The sequence below is a fragment of the Serinus canaria genome, chromosome Z (assembly GCF_022539315.1).
Source record: "Serinus canaria isolate serCan28SL12 chromosome Z, serCan2020, whole genome shotgun sequence".
Lineage (NCBI taxonomy): Eukaryota > Metazoa > Chordata > Aves > Passeriformes > Fringillidae > Serinus > Serinus canaria.
In genome coordinates, this window is record NC_066343.1 from 66,528,778 (window position 1) to 66,544,556 (window position 15,779).

Below are 15,779 nucleotides of genomic sequence, written 5' to 3' on the forward strand. Positions count from 1 at the left end.
TGCAAGTTGTGCAAGGTCTGCCTCCTCCAAAAGTCATGTTCAAACAACAGGCAGCCATACCATATGCAGACAGGCACACAGAGCCAGAAATGGGAAATTTTTTGGCTGTGGGCAATGATTTCACTGAGGCTGGGAAAGGACCCCCAGTGAAGAAAATGCTATAGGGATAAAGAGGATCTGTGTGTGGGAGGAAATCCTGCTCTGTTCTTTAAAATAGAAGATAAAAGCTGGCAGAGGCAAAGCCCAGGCAACAGTGGTGAGGCAGGCCACAAAGGCAAAGCAGGTCACAGGAGATGGCTGACAAACGTGCCAAGCTTGGATTGTGTCGGGCAGACTGAAATAGGGCTCAGCCTCCTGTGAGGCAGATGAAAGCTGGGGCAGACTGCTCTACACATTCCCCATGGAGACATCTCAGCACCTCAGGAACTCCTGGCATCCCTGGTGTGGGGCTCTGGCACCGCAGAAACTACAGGAGAATAGTCTAGAAGGCTATTCTAGACAGAAGAGCCATTAGGAAACTACCAAGAAACATCCAGCAAAGAGGTGCTTCAGGACAAAAAACAAGACGTCCCCACGCACTCCAGACACATTCCTGTCAGAGGAACAAGAGCATGCCAGGGTGGAAAGAGCCCTAGAAGAGCCCTCAGGAGCTCTGTAACATATGATGATACACAGAGCCTTGGCTCAGGCCTAGTAATAAGCAGCCACCATGGTGACTCAGAGAGCTCTTTGTTGGTCGGACACGGGAGAGCAGCAGGAAGGAACAGAATAACTGAGGAGCAGGAAGCCCCTGATGAAGGACTGATTGCCCAGAGCACGTTCCTGGAGAAACAGAAACATGCTTTTCATCTCCATGACGTACTTCCATGTCTGGACAATTCTGAAGTCTGTGCTTTCAATAAGTGCTTAAGAAAGCGCTCCATCCTGTGCACACACCCAGCCTGTGGCTCTCGACACACAGCATGAAAAAGAGAAGACCAGCCAAAAGGTGAGAGGGCAAGAATGATGGAGATACAACAGTACAAGCCAGAAGCCAAGCATCTGCTCTGCCCTCTCACTTGTTCTCAATGCAACAGCCAGGGAAAATGCTTGGTCATGATGTTCCAACAGGACCTGCTCTCCATCCTTGGGAACATCTGCCAGAATTAGTAATCCCAAATCAGAGGAGGTGAGGCATAGAGTGTCCTACAGCACTTGTAACCTTTTTAGCAATTTTCACATGTCTGCTGCATTCACAGCAACCTTCTCTTTCAGCTTAAAATAAATGAAGCCCTTTTGAAAGTGCTTAAAGGCTACAGAACCACAGAATCATTGAGGTTGGAAAAGACCTCTAAGATCATGAAGTCCAGCTGTAACCAGCCAGCCCTTCCTCTGCAATCCCAGAAACTGGAACTGATGTATCTGGGGATGTAAACATGGGGCAATGAGCTACAAAGGGGGATTAATGCTATCATCTGGAATTCCAGCATCTGAAAGAGATGCATCTCTGTCCATGATACTGTTGCTGGCAACTCAGAGCAAACAGGTGAGCCCCAGATTTGCCCCTGTGTTTGCATCCAGAGGACATCTCACCTCTTCTCCTGTGCATGAGGCTTCATGTATTAAGCTGTGTAATTAAGCAATGAGTGCTCTACTCCCACAGGGGCTTCTACAGCCCATGTGAGACCAGGCCAGAGTGGAGCCACATCATCCATCTGCAAGAGGCATTAACTCTTTCTTCAGTCAGGGCTTCTTTGAGCATGAACCCCTCAATAAGCCTTTCTGTGAGCTCTGGGCTTCACACACCAGGCACAAGGACTAAGGGAGGTCTGCTGCCTTCCAGTGAGGTCTCCTGCTTTCCAGCACTCACCATGATGCTGCTGCAGCTTGGCAGTAGCTGAATTACAAAACCAGCAAAGAACCTGACCAACAACAAACAAAACTCAGCCTGAGGGAACAAACCACAGCTCCAGCTTCACAGTGGGATGGTGCATCCTGCACTGGCTGCACAGCTTAAGAAGCTCCCCAGGTATTTCTGCTGTGTTGTCCAGCTCTCAGTTATAGACACCAACTACCATGAAAAAGGAAACAAATTGGGATAATGTTCATGTTTATAGGGATGTCAAGAATGTCCAGAGCTACAGCCATAATGCAACAGACATTTAATATCCTTTATACAGTTAAACTAATCTCCAGCTACCAGTCCTCAGAATAAACCTAATCCAGAACCAGAATGCCTCCATATCCCATTCTACAGCCCAAGACTTTCTAATGAGACAGCAAGCTGTGGCCACCAGCAGGGACCTGGCAGCAGGCTAGGTTAAACTAGATTAAATTTCCTGTACTTCTCATTAGACCCAGTGATAATGCTCAGAACACACAGGGAAAGCCCAGTGGCAGATAACCTAATTAGAAGGGAAAGTCTCACACCTTCTTGGTGACCAGTACATCTGCTGAAGCTGAGGGTCACAGCCCTTTGTAGTCAGCAGGACAGCAAGAGGATGAAAATACAGGAAGCTGTTCTGGACCCCCTCCTGCTGCCCCCCACCAAGGGTCCAATGCTGCTCTCTATGGAAGATTCCCAACACTTTGGCTGAAATGACGCCAGCACTTGGGCAGGGCTTGGTGTTATTTTTAACACTTGCTCACATAACTCTTTGGATGAATCCTGGGAAGAGCTTGTCACCAAAATAGTACACTGTGGGCACTATTTATACACCCACTGGCAGCATCGCAGGATAAGCTGGAGCACCCCTTTATCCTCCTCACAGGGATATAGCAGGGCCCTAAAACATGGTGTGCTGTTTGGGGTAGTCCTCAGAAGTGAGCCATCACCTGCAGGAGGCCTGGTATCACTGTCTGTCCTGCTGAGGAGACAGACTCTCGTCCATATGGGAGGGAAACCCAGGTACATTAGGCCCGTGGAAGATGGATGGCTGAGTGTACATCCCTCCCAGCTGCTGTGGACTAAAAAGGGAACAGTTGTGCCTAAACACAGAAAATGCTGATGCCTTTCTATTTTATCTCTCCTTGGCTGCTGCAGGGAAATCCAGCAGGGATTTGGTTTCTTGGTTGTCACCTCTTTTCTCAATGGGGGGGCAGCAAAGGTGTGCAGTGGCGGGGGCAGGTGCCCTAAATGCCAGGGAAAGGAGAAAGGAGGCACCAGACTAACAAGAGTGACTGCCCTTTATCCCTAGGGACAGCAGCAGCTTCAGGCCTTTCCATATAAAAACAGTGTGCCCTGAAGCACTAAAGGAAAAAAAAATCAAAAGCAAACCACCCGTTTGAGATTCTGCAAGGAAAAGAGGCTCTTCCCCTGTCTGATTTTCTGGGTTAAAAATAACTTCTCTAAAGCCATTCCCGAGCCTATTGGAGCTTCCTTGATTTTTGTCTTCAGTGAGTTTCTCCTCCCACCCCTTTCTCCCAAGACACATCAGACCGCTCTCTACTCTCCCATCTCCTGGAGAAGGAGGTGACATGACCTGAAGAACATGCACAGGATGCTGCATGGGAACAGACAAGACAGAGAAAAGAAGACTCCATCTTGAAGCAGAAAAGTTTGATTTTTCTAGTATGTAGGTAAAAAAAATATGTATACATGCGCATCTCCTTTCCCTGCAAGAGAGGCTACAGCCTGAGCAGCATACTGGCTGTCTGTGAGAGCTACAGAACAATGCAAAATAAACTCACTAATTGACACCTGCTGTAGAGGCAGGGGCAGGACCGGTGACATTATTTGGTCATTAATGGTCACATTACTTTTAGCAGAATAAACAGAAGGGATCGGCTCCTACCTTGCCAGATACAGCCACCCCAGGACGTGGGCTCAGCTCAGCGCAGCTGGAAGCCGAGTGCAGCAGCACTGGCATGAGAGCCACAGGAGGAACACAGCATGCAGAGCCAGCGATAATCCAAAGCAAAACCAGCTCGTCCCCGTGCCGGCTCGGGGATCAGCGAGCCGTGCTGCGGGGAGTCTCCGCCGCCTGCTCCCCCGTGGATGCAGGATGGCGGGCAACAGGCAAGATGACAAGGCACTTCTTCCAGACAGGAGCTGGCTGAGGAATTCCTGCTACTGCCAGCCACCTGCCCCCCGTCAGGCACAGCGGTGCCAGGGTCTCACTCAGCGAGCATGTGGGCAGGAGAGAGGAGAGAGGGCGAGGGCCAGATTGCTAATGAAAGCCCCAGTCAGTGTAAATACAGATGCGCACAGGAGAGGGCTATGGCAGAAATGCAGCTCGTGTTACAGAGAGCCATTTACAGCAGGCGCAGAAAGCGGGGAGAGCGTGGCAGGGCTGTGCGGGATGGACCCACTGCCTGCCTGCTCGGACAGGGGGTGGGAGGGAGGGGAAAATGCCTGCCAGGGGAAGCATGGGGTGAAGTGGCCACTAGCGAGGGGAGACCTCCCCAGTTCCGCGTTCTCCATCAGATCCTAAGCTCCGTATGCAGGACGTGCTAGCAGTAATGCAAACCGATCCCACTCCCCATCCTGCACCCCAGCTGACACATCCCCATCTCCAGCCTTCCCTGGGGCAGAGTGCCACAGCAACCCACCATGCCAGGGAGAAAGGCTGATGGGAGCACTGCTCCATTCACCTGCTCAGACCCACTCCTGTTGTCCAGGCCCTCTCCCCAGGCTCCAGGTCTCCACATCTTAGACACTTACCCGCCTCTCCCCAGTTCAATGACTTTGGTATCTCCTGCCAGGATTATTCTTCCCTGCCATCTCAGGGTAATTTACAAGCTGTACTGAAGCTGGATTTACAGCAAGTATGGAATATGGGGAATAGGTTAGCATGACAGACTATTCTGAATTGGAAAGGACCCCCAAGGACCATCAAATCCATCCCTTCAGTGAAAGTCCCATTCAGGGGTCAAACCCACAATTTTGGAAATATAAGCACCATGCTCTAACCAGCTGAGCTCATCTCACAGTTAAGAAGCAAGGCTGTCAAAGCGTTCAGGGTCTTTTTCTCCACTGTGCCTTCAACTAGAATCAGCAGCAGAGGAGAGAATCACAGGCTTCATGCACTGCCCATTAAACAAGGCTTGGAAGATCTTAGCGACAGGCTGAGAGGGAAGGAGCTGTTTCAGAACATTTCAGAGCCAGCAGGTACTGCCTGTAAGCCCTGTGCCAGGCAGACATACAGCTCACACCAGTGACCTCTGGATGAAACTGGCAATGAAGAACAAGGAGCTCCTGTAGTTCTCAAGCGACCATGGTCTGTAAGGATCTGGGTGATCTCCAGCTCAGCGGTGTAAAACCTCAAGAAGAACACTTCCCTGCTCAGTGCCTGTTTCACCCCTTGAGAAACAAGGACCATAACACTTACCAAGCTGCTGTGGATGCTGCAAAGTTAACTTCATCATGGGACGCTGGAGCCCGTGAACAGGAATGAGTGCTCTGTGGGACTCTCTTCCCACCCATACAGCAGAGATCCCTTGTGGCTTCCCTCAACATACAAGCTACCTCTTGCCGCTTTCTTCACCCTCACCACAGCAGGTACCCTGCAAAGACAGGGATCCCCATTACCCCAAAAGCAGGAGCATCAATCCCTCTGCCAGCTGCGCCCAGGCCATTTGCCAGGCAGGAATGCAGTGCACCCAGCCTCAGCCGAGCTGTCAAAGCAGCGGAAGGGCTGAGGCTGCACTGCTCTGGAATTCCAGAAACGCACAAACACCCTGTCAGCCTGCACCAGGAATGACTCCTCCCTGCCCCGACCAGGCTGAATCACTGGAAATACCAAAACAACGATGAGGTCACGTTCCCCGAACAAAGAACTGGAGCCAGATATAGCTGCATGGAGCAGTGTGCTAAAAGGGGACTCGGTGTAGGGGCTGGGGGCTCTGGCAGACAGGCACCATGGGCATTTGTCTCGTTTAAAAACAGCTTGGGGCTGCCAGAAGATTTTTTTTCTTCTCTGCAGGGAACAGGGAATTGGCTTTAAAGCACTATCCTTCCTGCTGAAAGAGCCACAAACATTCTAATGTTTATGAGTTCAAGGAACTAGGCAGAAGTAAAATTATGACTGGATTCTGAGTCCAGTGTTCCCAAAAGCTCATTGTGATACCATGATCAGGCTTAACCAGTGAAGAATCCACTTGCAGCAAACTGAATGGCAGACAAAATATAGTATGCCCATTACTCCTTTTTGCTTTTGCTCCAGCCTCAGCCAGCTTCCACCAAAAAAAAAAAGAACAAACCAAACCAAACTAAACCAAAAAACACCACCACCACTACCAACAACAACAAAAACCCACAAAAACAACCAAACAACAACAACAAAACAAAAAACAAACCAAAACACCAGAAACATTGATTTGGTAAGTTTTCAACAGGATGAGCAGCAAGTAAGAGTGGCTTCTGTCAATGCTTCAAAAACGAGAACTTCATTATCAACAAATAGACTTTTCAAGGCTTTACAGTTCCAAACTTTCACAGTTCTCTGTGGAGAGAGGCTGGAGACATTTTGCTATTTAGACTGTGAAGGAAATTGCAACATAAGACTTGGAAAGGATAAAGGAATTCACAATAGAATTTGAAATAGCCTGTTCTTTCCCCTTTCTGTAGGACAAGACATTTGGATGGATAACAACACCACCCACAGTTATGTGAATAAGAGGCTCTAAGAATCCAGACTTTTCTCCATAAGAGGCTCTAAGAATCCAGACTTTGCTCCATTAGGGCACAAACCATATCTTAATCATAAGCCAAGAGGGGAAAAAAGATAGGACTGGACAGCTAATGCCAAGCATGTCACCTGCCTGGCAGGGCAGTGCTCGCTGGGCTGGCACACCCTGCAACAACCAAGCAGTGCCTGGCACACCGAGCCAGCCAATGGGCTGTGCCTGCATCAGTCCCCTTCTCTTGAAAGTCCATCCAGATTTGCTAATAAAAGTGATAAGAAAATTTGTGGTGAGCTGTGTGTGACTCCTGCAGGAGACTTGTGAGAGCAGAAGTGCTCAAAACCAAATCAGTTCATTTTCACCCCACTGTTCCAGCACGCTCTGGTAACCAGAAACATCTGAGAGGGATGCACCACAAATTCTTTTGGTCTAGTGCCCTACCCCTGACAATGTGGCATTGGCATATAAAAATCACAGAGTGATTTCACTGAATGCAATCAGAGTGATCTCCCCTAAGGACACATTCTTCAATCAGGAACTCCTAGAGCTGGAGGTCACACACTGACCATCGTGTTTCAGAGACACTGAAACACATCTCTGCCATTGAGGTGTCTGGTTCCTTCTGGAATCTGTGTGTATTTTCAGTCTTCATGCCATCTCGTAGCAACATGTTCTACAAATCAACTGTGTTGAAAAAGGGCTTCCTCAGCCTCCTGTCTAATAAATTATTTTGCTGGATGCACTTCCTCTGTGCTGTGAGAAATAGCAAAGTTTATTAAGGTCAGTCTTTGCTCAACTTCTCCCTGCTGAATCCTGTATTACAGATGTTTGCTCCTTCCCAGTATCATCTACTTTTGCTTGTTTCATCTCTCTTCCTATAGAAGCTATCCCAGTCCCTTAATCATCCCCATTCCACTCTTCTCCATCATTTCCAGGTCTACACTACTCTTTCTGAAAGAGGGTGACCAGCTGGTATGTGATACCCACAGGCAGGCACAGCTTGTATCTAGTATACAAGAATATATACCAGTAAATTTTGTTTCCAGTGTTTTTTGGCTACAGCTGAACATTTAGCTGATGTGCTCATATAACAATCCACGGTGACTCCAAACAGCTTGTTGTGGGCAGTGATAAACTGTTTCCAGATCACCATTACATGTGGCATTTATCAGCACAATCTCCCATTTGCTGTTTTACCATGCTAATAGTTCTGCAAGATGCTCCTGCAATTCCTCAAGAAATTTTCAAACCAAACACCCTGACCAACTCAGAATCACTAGAAAATTACAGTCTTCACTATGTTTTCCAAACCACAGCTAGATATGTTGCACAGGCATCCCTGGGACCAGGCACTGCAGGTACCAGAGCTTTGATGCCCTGCAAAGCACAGCATTTGACAAGGAGTGCTCCAAGCACAGTGACCAGGAATGCTACATAACCTTTCAGGTCCCTTCCAACCCAAACCATTCTACATTTCCTGGCTATCAGGCACCTGTTAAGAAAATAAAGCTTTAATTGAAAATAGGATTCAGTGCCATCATCATTCTGCCAAGGATCCCTAAAAGAGCCTGCAGTGTTGGGTGGCTGTGACACATGCTCATCCACTGAGGCTCCACTGAGGACTCAGGTGGAAATGCAGAGTCCACATCAATGCTTAAGAACTACAAATATGCTCACCAAACACTCACCCCAGGCACAAGAGATGTGAACTGTGGAAACCATAATTTCCAGTCCAGGCAAACACACACAAGAATGAAGAGACGGAGAAACTGTGAGCTTCAGGTGAGCAGCAGGTATCAGCAACAAAAACTCAGCCAGCCTTCATGTTCCAGAATCAGAACAACAGAGACATAGAGCCAGCAAACCTCATTAAACACCCTAGGAGTCCAGGGCTTTGGTGAAGAGCTGGGAATTAAATATTCAATGGAGGGCAGATTACATTAGGAAAAAAAGAACTGAGGGTAGCCAGCCTCCTTGTATATGTGGGAGGGAGACTTCAAGCAGAAAAACTCCTCACAGCCAAGTTTAACCTGAACCACTCTAAGCTGAGCTGGCAAACCAGCAGGTTCTGACACCTGGCCTAGCTGCAGCAGAGGTTACCACAGGAAAGAGCATCAAGCAGCTACAACTACATACAGTAACTTCATTTCATATCTTCCCAGAGCTCAAAGCCCAGGGATGGAGTGGAAAAGGGTGAAGGAGCACTTCATCTATCCCTCATCTGTTTTGTACAAAATACTGCTCACACTCCCAGAAGGGAGACAGAAATGAGGTTTTAATAAATCATAAGCCCTATGCAAAATCATGGTTTGGCACATTACATTCTCCAGCTCACATTAAAAAAAAAATAATTATTCCTGGACATTGTCCATTGAACACTGCCCTGTCAACAGATGCATTGATCCATCCAAAAGGCAACACAACGAAGCCACTGAGTAAGGAAAATGCAGGATACCATGCAGGCTGCGCAGGAAAATGTGTCAGACAGCATCTGCTGCCACAGCAAAAACTGAAACAGAAGCAGAACTGCAGAGAGACTACTGCACAGCCATAAACCAGGCCTGCACCTTCTGAATATTCTATGATCCCTTATCCACAGCCTGAAGATTTTTGAGGGACGACTGCCAGGAGGTAAGGAAGCCTCTGAAGCAGCTGCTCTAGGTGTTGCTGTCTAAGACGAAACGATGCAAACCCACTGCTGCCAGCAAAAGGTCACCAGACTGGAACCCTGCCCAGCAGCTTCTACAAAGCACACTAACTAGGAGACTTTCAGACTGCAATTTTTCAACATGAGAGTACAAATTAGTTTTCTAAATACAGACCTGTTCTCTTCATGGAATGAATGGCCTGGATGCCCGCAGGGCCGATGGAGGCTAGCACTTGATGACACAAAAGCCTTCAGTTTAAAATCCAGGGCAGCTACTGACTCCCTGAGTCACCTTGGTGTGCATACTTCAGGCCCCAGCTCCCTGGTGAACGAGGAAATATTGATTCTCCCTGCCTCTCTGAGGAGCCAGAATCCAGCAAAGCTTAAAAGATCTCAGGATCCCTGCCATAAATCCCAAAGTTAAGGGAGGCAAACAGGATTGCTCATTATGTGCAAAAGCCAGGCCTCCTCTATGAAGTGCCTGATTTGGATGTGGAGGCAGGATGCAGCTAGTTACAAAAACATTGTCCTTCCCTGGAGACACACTGCTCAGATCAGACGATGCTGTGTTTGTGGGGCGACCTGTGGGGCTGGGGATGGCACCTGCAGGTCTGGCATTCCGGTCTGAGAGCAGCTGCTCTCACAGTGCACACAAGGAACTCAGCAGCACAGCCCTCACCAGGACACACACAGCTCCCCACAGCCAGGCACGGTGCTGACAGAGAACCTACAAAGAGCGAGCAGTTGGGTCATATGTTTTCCTAATTCAGAGGAAGCCTGGCCCAGCTCCGATATCCCACAACATCTCCTGGTGCTGGGAGTGGGGTTGGAAAAGCTGAGATCCATTTATAGCTGAAAAGTCTAGCAGAGGGCTCAGCGCAGGGTGGAAAAGCAGGAGCTGACAGCTCCCTACAGTCAGCTCCACCCAGCTGGAGAGGAGAGGCAGGCTGGGGAAAGAGACAGGGGTATGGAAACCTCTTTCCTTCAATCTGGGGGTAATAGGAGAGAGGTGGCTTCCCTACAGTGCCAGGAAGAGAAAAACACTCTCTACTTCTAAATGCATTACAAGAGGCAGGGCAGCAGAAGACTAGCTTTGGAAAAACTGAAGACTAGCTGTGCCACAGATACAGCCAAAAGCACTCAGAGGTCAAGCCCAGGCTGCAGGGCTCTGTGCCCTTCTTCTGAACTCTTCATCACATCCAGCCCTGCAGCAACACAGACCTTTATCACAGGGACAGGGACAGGGACAGGGACAGGGACAGGGACAGGGACAGGGACAGGGACAGGGACAGGGACAGGGACAGGGACAGGGACAGGGACAGGGACAGGGACAGGGACAGGGACAGGGCTGTCTGGGAGCTGTGGCTGGGAACTCAGCCCCACACTTATTGCTGGAAGAAATGGCAGCTCCCTCACTCCAGCATATTTACATCAGCCAACACATCTGCAGAATGTCCTTGCCAGCCCTCATGGAAAAAGCTTGGCCCTGAGGACAAGGCACCAGTTTAAACCATCAGCATGCGCAGACTTATTCTGTGATGACTTCAGCTCTTCCCCATGTTGTCAGGCATGAGAGGAGAGGTATTTATATACCTAACCTAATTTAGCTAACAATTGTGCATATTCATAATAAAATTAGGAAAAATAACAACTAAAACTGTGTTAAAGAACACAGAGATGATGAGGCTGTAAGAAAAGCAAACACATTCCTAGGCGAGGCAGTGAAATACCAGAGCTACTGTAGAGGCACTGATAAAAGAAGCATCATGCAAAAAAAATTCTGGTCACCCACATTTAAAAATTATAAACTCAAATGAACAGGTGCAGAAAGGGCCTGAGGGAAACAAAAAACCTATCAAACAAGAAGAAACTTAAGAGCCTGGCTTGTTTAGCCTAGGCAAATGTAGGCAGAGAGCGGATAGGATTGCTGTCTAAATATATCACAGGAGACAAACTAAACTGCTAAAGCAAAAGCATAAAGCTGGCATGATAACAAGAGAATAAATGCAGTGAACACATTTAGGTTGAAAATTAGAGAGAGAGAAAATTCAGCCCTTAGGACAGGAAGCTTTCCAACTGGAATACCTGGATTTAGAAAGAATTTTATCAGAGGTCTCATGGGGTTAAAGGATACAGTGCATGTGCCCACAGATATCCAAGAGGGCCTTTATGCTCCTGGTTTTGTTCCAGCTCGTAATTAGCATGGGTCATTACTGAGATATCTCTATTCCTACAACAGACTTTGCTGAGTATCCAACTGGAGAGCCCAGGGCAAGCATGTAGTGCTTCTCTGCCCTCCCATTTCCTAAGAGCTGTTCATGAGTAAGGGCTTCCAGGCAACAGGTCAGTGGGAGAGAGTTGTGTGGATGAACACGGGCAGAGTGAGAGCTACCAGGCAGCCTGGAATGCCGGTGTTGCAGTTGGCAGTGGAGAACACCCTTGAGGTGCCACTTACCAATGCACCTGCTGCCCCATGGTATTAGGGACAGAGATTGCTCACTGTCACCCTGTGGGTTCAGGAGAGAGAGATGTTCCAAGCTTTCCTCTGCTGCATTGAAAGACAAGAAAACCTCATCACTGGTTATCAGAGAACCACAGAATGGTTTGCATTGGAAGGGATCTTAAAAGACCACCTTGTTCCATCCCCCTGACATGGGCAGGGACACCCTGCCCCAGACCAGGTTGTCCAGAGCCCCATCTAACCTGGCCTTGAGCACTCCCAAGGATGGGGCACCCACAGCTTCTCTGGGCCTCCTGTTCTAGTGCCTCAACACCATCAGAACATAAACATTCTTGACCCCCAAACTGCAGGTCAGCAGGGCAGCAAGGATAGGCACAACAGCAAAACAATGTTCAAACTCTGAATATTTATATTATGGAATAATGAGGAGGGGAAAAGGGAGAGGGTGAAAACAAAATCAAAAATCTATTTCACGGATTAATTTTTGACATATCTGTGAAACACCAGAGCTTCATAAAAGACTAAATTATAATTTTCAGACACCTCACAGACGATGACACACGGTTTGACCTCCCCCGGGGAGCCAAGCAGAGCACCGCGCACACGAGAATCAGCGACCCCGCTCCTCCCCGCGCAATTCCCGCACAGCTCCCGCACCATCCCCGCACCGTCCCGCCCGCCCTGCCACCGTCCCTTACCGATCGCCCGCATCGCTCCGCTGTTTACAGCCGCTCCACGGGGCGGGCTCTCCACGCTGCCCGCCCCCACCGGGTCCTCCGCCTAAGGATGTCTGACGTTTCCTCTAAGTTTCCTCTTAAAACATCCTAGCCAGGATGGAAAATTTTGGGAATTTGTGTGCTTCCCGCGTCAGGATACCGGATGAAAAGGGTTGCAGTCTCAGACCCATTGTCCCACAGTCGGTCCCCACCCTCCCCCCTCCGTGCACTTCTGCGTACAAACTTGCTGCATCATTTAACAGAGTGCCGAGGAATCTATCATCCCAATATTCTCTTTTTATTTAAAAAAAACCAATTATTTTACAAAATCAGGAGTGATGTAGGACAGACATCACTGCCAGGTGATGTGTTTCAAATGCTGATTGTGTCAAACCACTGAAAGAATTGTATCTGGTGCAAGCTCACCAACAGCTTTATTATCCCCTACATGTTGTAGCCAACATTTTCAAATCCCCTTTTAGCCAGAAGGTGAGTTCTTTGCACGTAAACCGTATGAGAAGAGAGGCACAGTGTCAGATTTTCCTTGCTCTGTCAGCACACGGTCTGCCTCTGCTGCTCTGCAGTATATTCTGCTGCATCAGATGCCAGGAACAGCTTCAATAGGACTTTCAATCCACAGACCAGTGTGGGTATCATGGGGATGTCTGCTAATCTGCACAAATTCTCCTTTTCCCCCTAACCCCAGGGAGGCTGATTGTGAAAAACATAATCCTCATCAGAAAAGCCATGATTGTCTCTGCAAAGTGAATGGTAAATCAGGGGGAGGTGACAAGCATTAACTCCACGGTGGTTTCCTCAGCCAGAGTGCAGGCTCTCACTTTACTTAGGTGTCTCCTTCCAGGGGAGATCATCAGATAATTTACTCCTTCCCTAGCAAGCAGCTCCTAGACACTGCAGTCTGGACCTAGTCCCAGCTCCAGTTTTGCACTGGCTATGCTGAAATTTAATACCACAATTTACAATAAGCCTCCCCAAGCAGCAGGTGCAACAGACTAGTATGGTTGTCTTGTTTTTTTTTTCCTTTCCTGCACTGAGTTAAAACACAGAGAGATGAAACCTTCTATTAGAGCTTAAACAATCTCACACAGTGACTGCTGAAACTGGGACCACAGGCAGCAGGGTGTTCCATGAAATGGGGACATGGCTGGCCTCTTGCCATCATACACTGCCTCCTGACAGCTCAGAGACTCACGGCAGTGAGTTACTGGTTACTGCACAAAAAAACCTGGTTACTGCACAAAAAAATCCAATTCAAATTAAGGAAGGAGTCTAAAATAGTATAATGGAGCTGAAAAAAATCCCCCAACCTCAACAAAAATCAAAAACAAACAAAAACCCCACCCCTGTAACAACAGCCACAGGCTTAGTCCTCTGCACAAAAAAAGCTGCATTTAGACAGCTCAGCAGTGCTGGCAGGACAGACTCTCACACTGCCACGCTGGCCTTCCACCCAGTAACCCTGCTGATTATGGAGCTGGTGTGACAAAACAACAAGCAAATCCCAGTCCCTCAAGATCACCACATCTTTAGCTGAGTCTGTGCATTTTAGGTCCCTCTGCTGGCAGTCTGACTTGGTAGGATTTTCAGCTCTCTGCTACCCATTGTTGATAGATAACCTGTTACCAAGTAAAATTTGAGCCAGCACAGAGAAACACTGCAGCCATGAAACCCTGCAGAGACTCCTGAGGCCTCACTAAGTTCCTCTGAATCATGGCCACTTTGCTCATCAGGGAGGGTGAGGGAGCCACCAGGCCATGCTTCATCCCTTACACTGAAGCCCAGCACCAGTGGAACAAAGGCTATTTCAGCTGCTGGCCATGAAATAGCTTTTCTGGCTTCAGTAATTCTGGTGTGATCACCATCAAGCCAGATGTGCACACACCTCATTCTGTTAAGGGGAGCAGATGCCTCGTGCTGCTGCTCGGGTGAGCCCTTACCATGGCACGGGCTTCTCAGGGGCCAGATTTCATGGTTTGATCCATAAGGAAGCCTGAGAGCCTTCTGCTCTTTTATTTTAAGTCTAAATGAAATGGCTGATGCCCACTTACAAAACTTGAGAGGGTTCTGAGGACAATAATCCTTTAAAAGAGCAGATTTGCAACCCAGATAAATCAGGGCAGGCTGATGACTGTCAGCTCCTGGTCCCTTGACCTACTAAGGGTTTCTCTGAGCTTGCAGCAATTCCTGATGGCAGATGTGGGAAGAGGGTGGTGTTTGGGTACTGGCCATCTCTTGAGAAAGTGGATCACAGTCAAAAGGCTACAAAATCACACGTTACAAAGGTTGTGGATTTGTGGGTTGTGTGGGTGGACCTAAGGCACACCTGGGGTCAATACTGTCACCCCAGTAATATGGCCCAGAGTGAAATCATGAAGAAAAATAGAAGGCACATGACTGAGAAAGACATTGCTAATTCAACCTTTTCCTCAGACTGAAATTCTCTTTGCTCTGAGGTATATAGTTAGAGGGAGAAAAAAAAATTAGCATTATGAACAATCTCAGGGAGCAGAGATGCCTCCCACAGCACGCTCTCTCTTGTGCCGGGGAGGCCCTCTGAGATACCATGCAACTCCACTCTCCAGCTCACCCTGCCCGCCTTCCCCGAGAGCAGCACACATCTCTGGGGAACAAACTGGAATCAGAGAGTGCATGTGGGTGAAAGGAAAGCCCCAAGTCCTTGATTTGGCAGCCCAGAGGGCAGAGTTCTGGGCAGCCACTGGCTCAGTGCCTTGCAGGCAGCACAGCCTCCTCTCCTGACAGCCCTTTACTTTGGTTTGCTTTGTTAATTTTTAAGGGGAACGGGGAAGGGGGAAGGGGAGGGGTGTGTCTTTTTTCTTCTCTCCTTTTTTTTTTTTCCTTTGTTACAATCCTTTGTGTTTATATTTGTCACTGTTGGGTGAAAATGTTCCCGTTGTGGCAAAAGGTGATTTTGGCCTCATGTTCCTCCCGGACATGATGAGTGCTCCGAAGCCGTGCTGGTGAGAGAAGGCGTAGCCAGAGCGGCGCGTGCTGGTCCGGCGCAGGCGCCGCTTGGGAGAGGGTGGAGGGGGCCTCTTTTTGGCTTCCTTGATCTTCATCAGGACCTGGGAACCAGAAGAGAAGGCAGAAAAAGTGTAATCATTATTAACAAGCATCATTAAGTGCATCACTATTTGCAATCACAGAGGAAGAGGAGCAGAGAAAGGGAAACAAAAGCAGGGATCCAAAGGCAAAAATGAGGAAAGGGCATATTCTATTCTATTCTATTCTATTCTATTCTATTCTATTCTATTCTATTCTATTCTATTCTATTCTATTCTATTCTATTCTATTCTATTCTATTCTATTCCAT

The 15,779-nt window shown here is 48.2% G+C and overlaps 2 protein-coding genes across 14 annotated transcripts in view; both read right to left on the reverse strand.

The window, feature by feature from the left end:
- Positions 1-12,583, reverse strand: part of RUSC2 (RUN and SH3 domain containing 2) — a 57,569-nt gene extending 44,986 nt beyond the window's left edge. For 6 of the 8 annotated variants that reach the window (XM_018922935.3, XM_018922934.3, XM_018922939.3 and 3 more), the window contains exons 1-2: positions 12,410-12,583; positions 5,310-5,484 (exon numbers count right to left, since the gene is read on the reverse strand). The gene's annotated coding sequence lies outside the window, so the exon portion shown is untranslated. The remainder of the gene's footprint in view (positions 1-5,309; positions 5,485-12,409) is intronic. The other 2 variants (XM_050986654.1, XM_018922933.3) reach the window with 1 other exon arrangement.
- A 121-nt stretch (positions 12,584-12,704) lies between these two features.
- Positions 12,705-15,779, reverse strand: part of LOC103822899 (phospholipid-transporting ATPase ID-like) — an 86,069-nt gene continuing 82,994 nt past the window's right edge. For all 6 annotated transcript variants that reach the window (XM_018922942.3, XM_018922941.3, XM_050986656.1 and 3 more), the window contains one exon: positions 12,705-15,531. In XM_018922942.3, the coding sequence (XP_018778487.1) occupies positions 15,310-15,531 (222 nt within the window). In that variant the 3' untranslated portion in view covers positions 12,705-15,309. The remainder of the gene's footprint in view (positions 15,532-15,779) is intronic.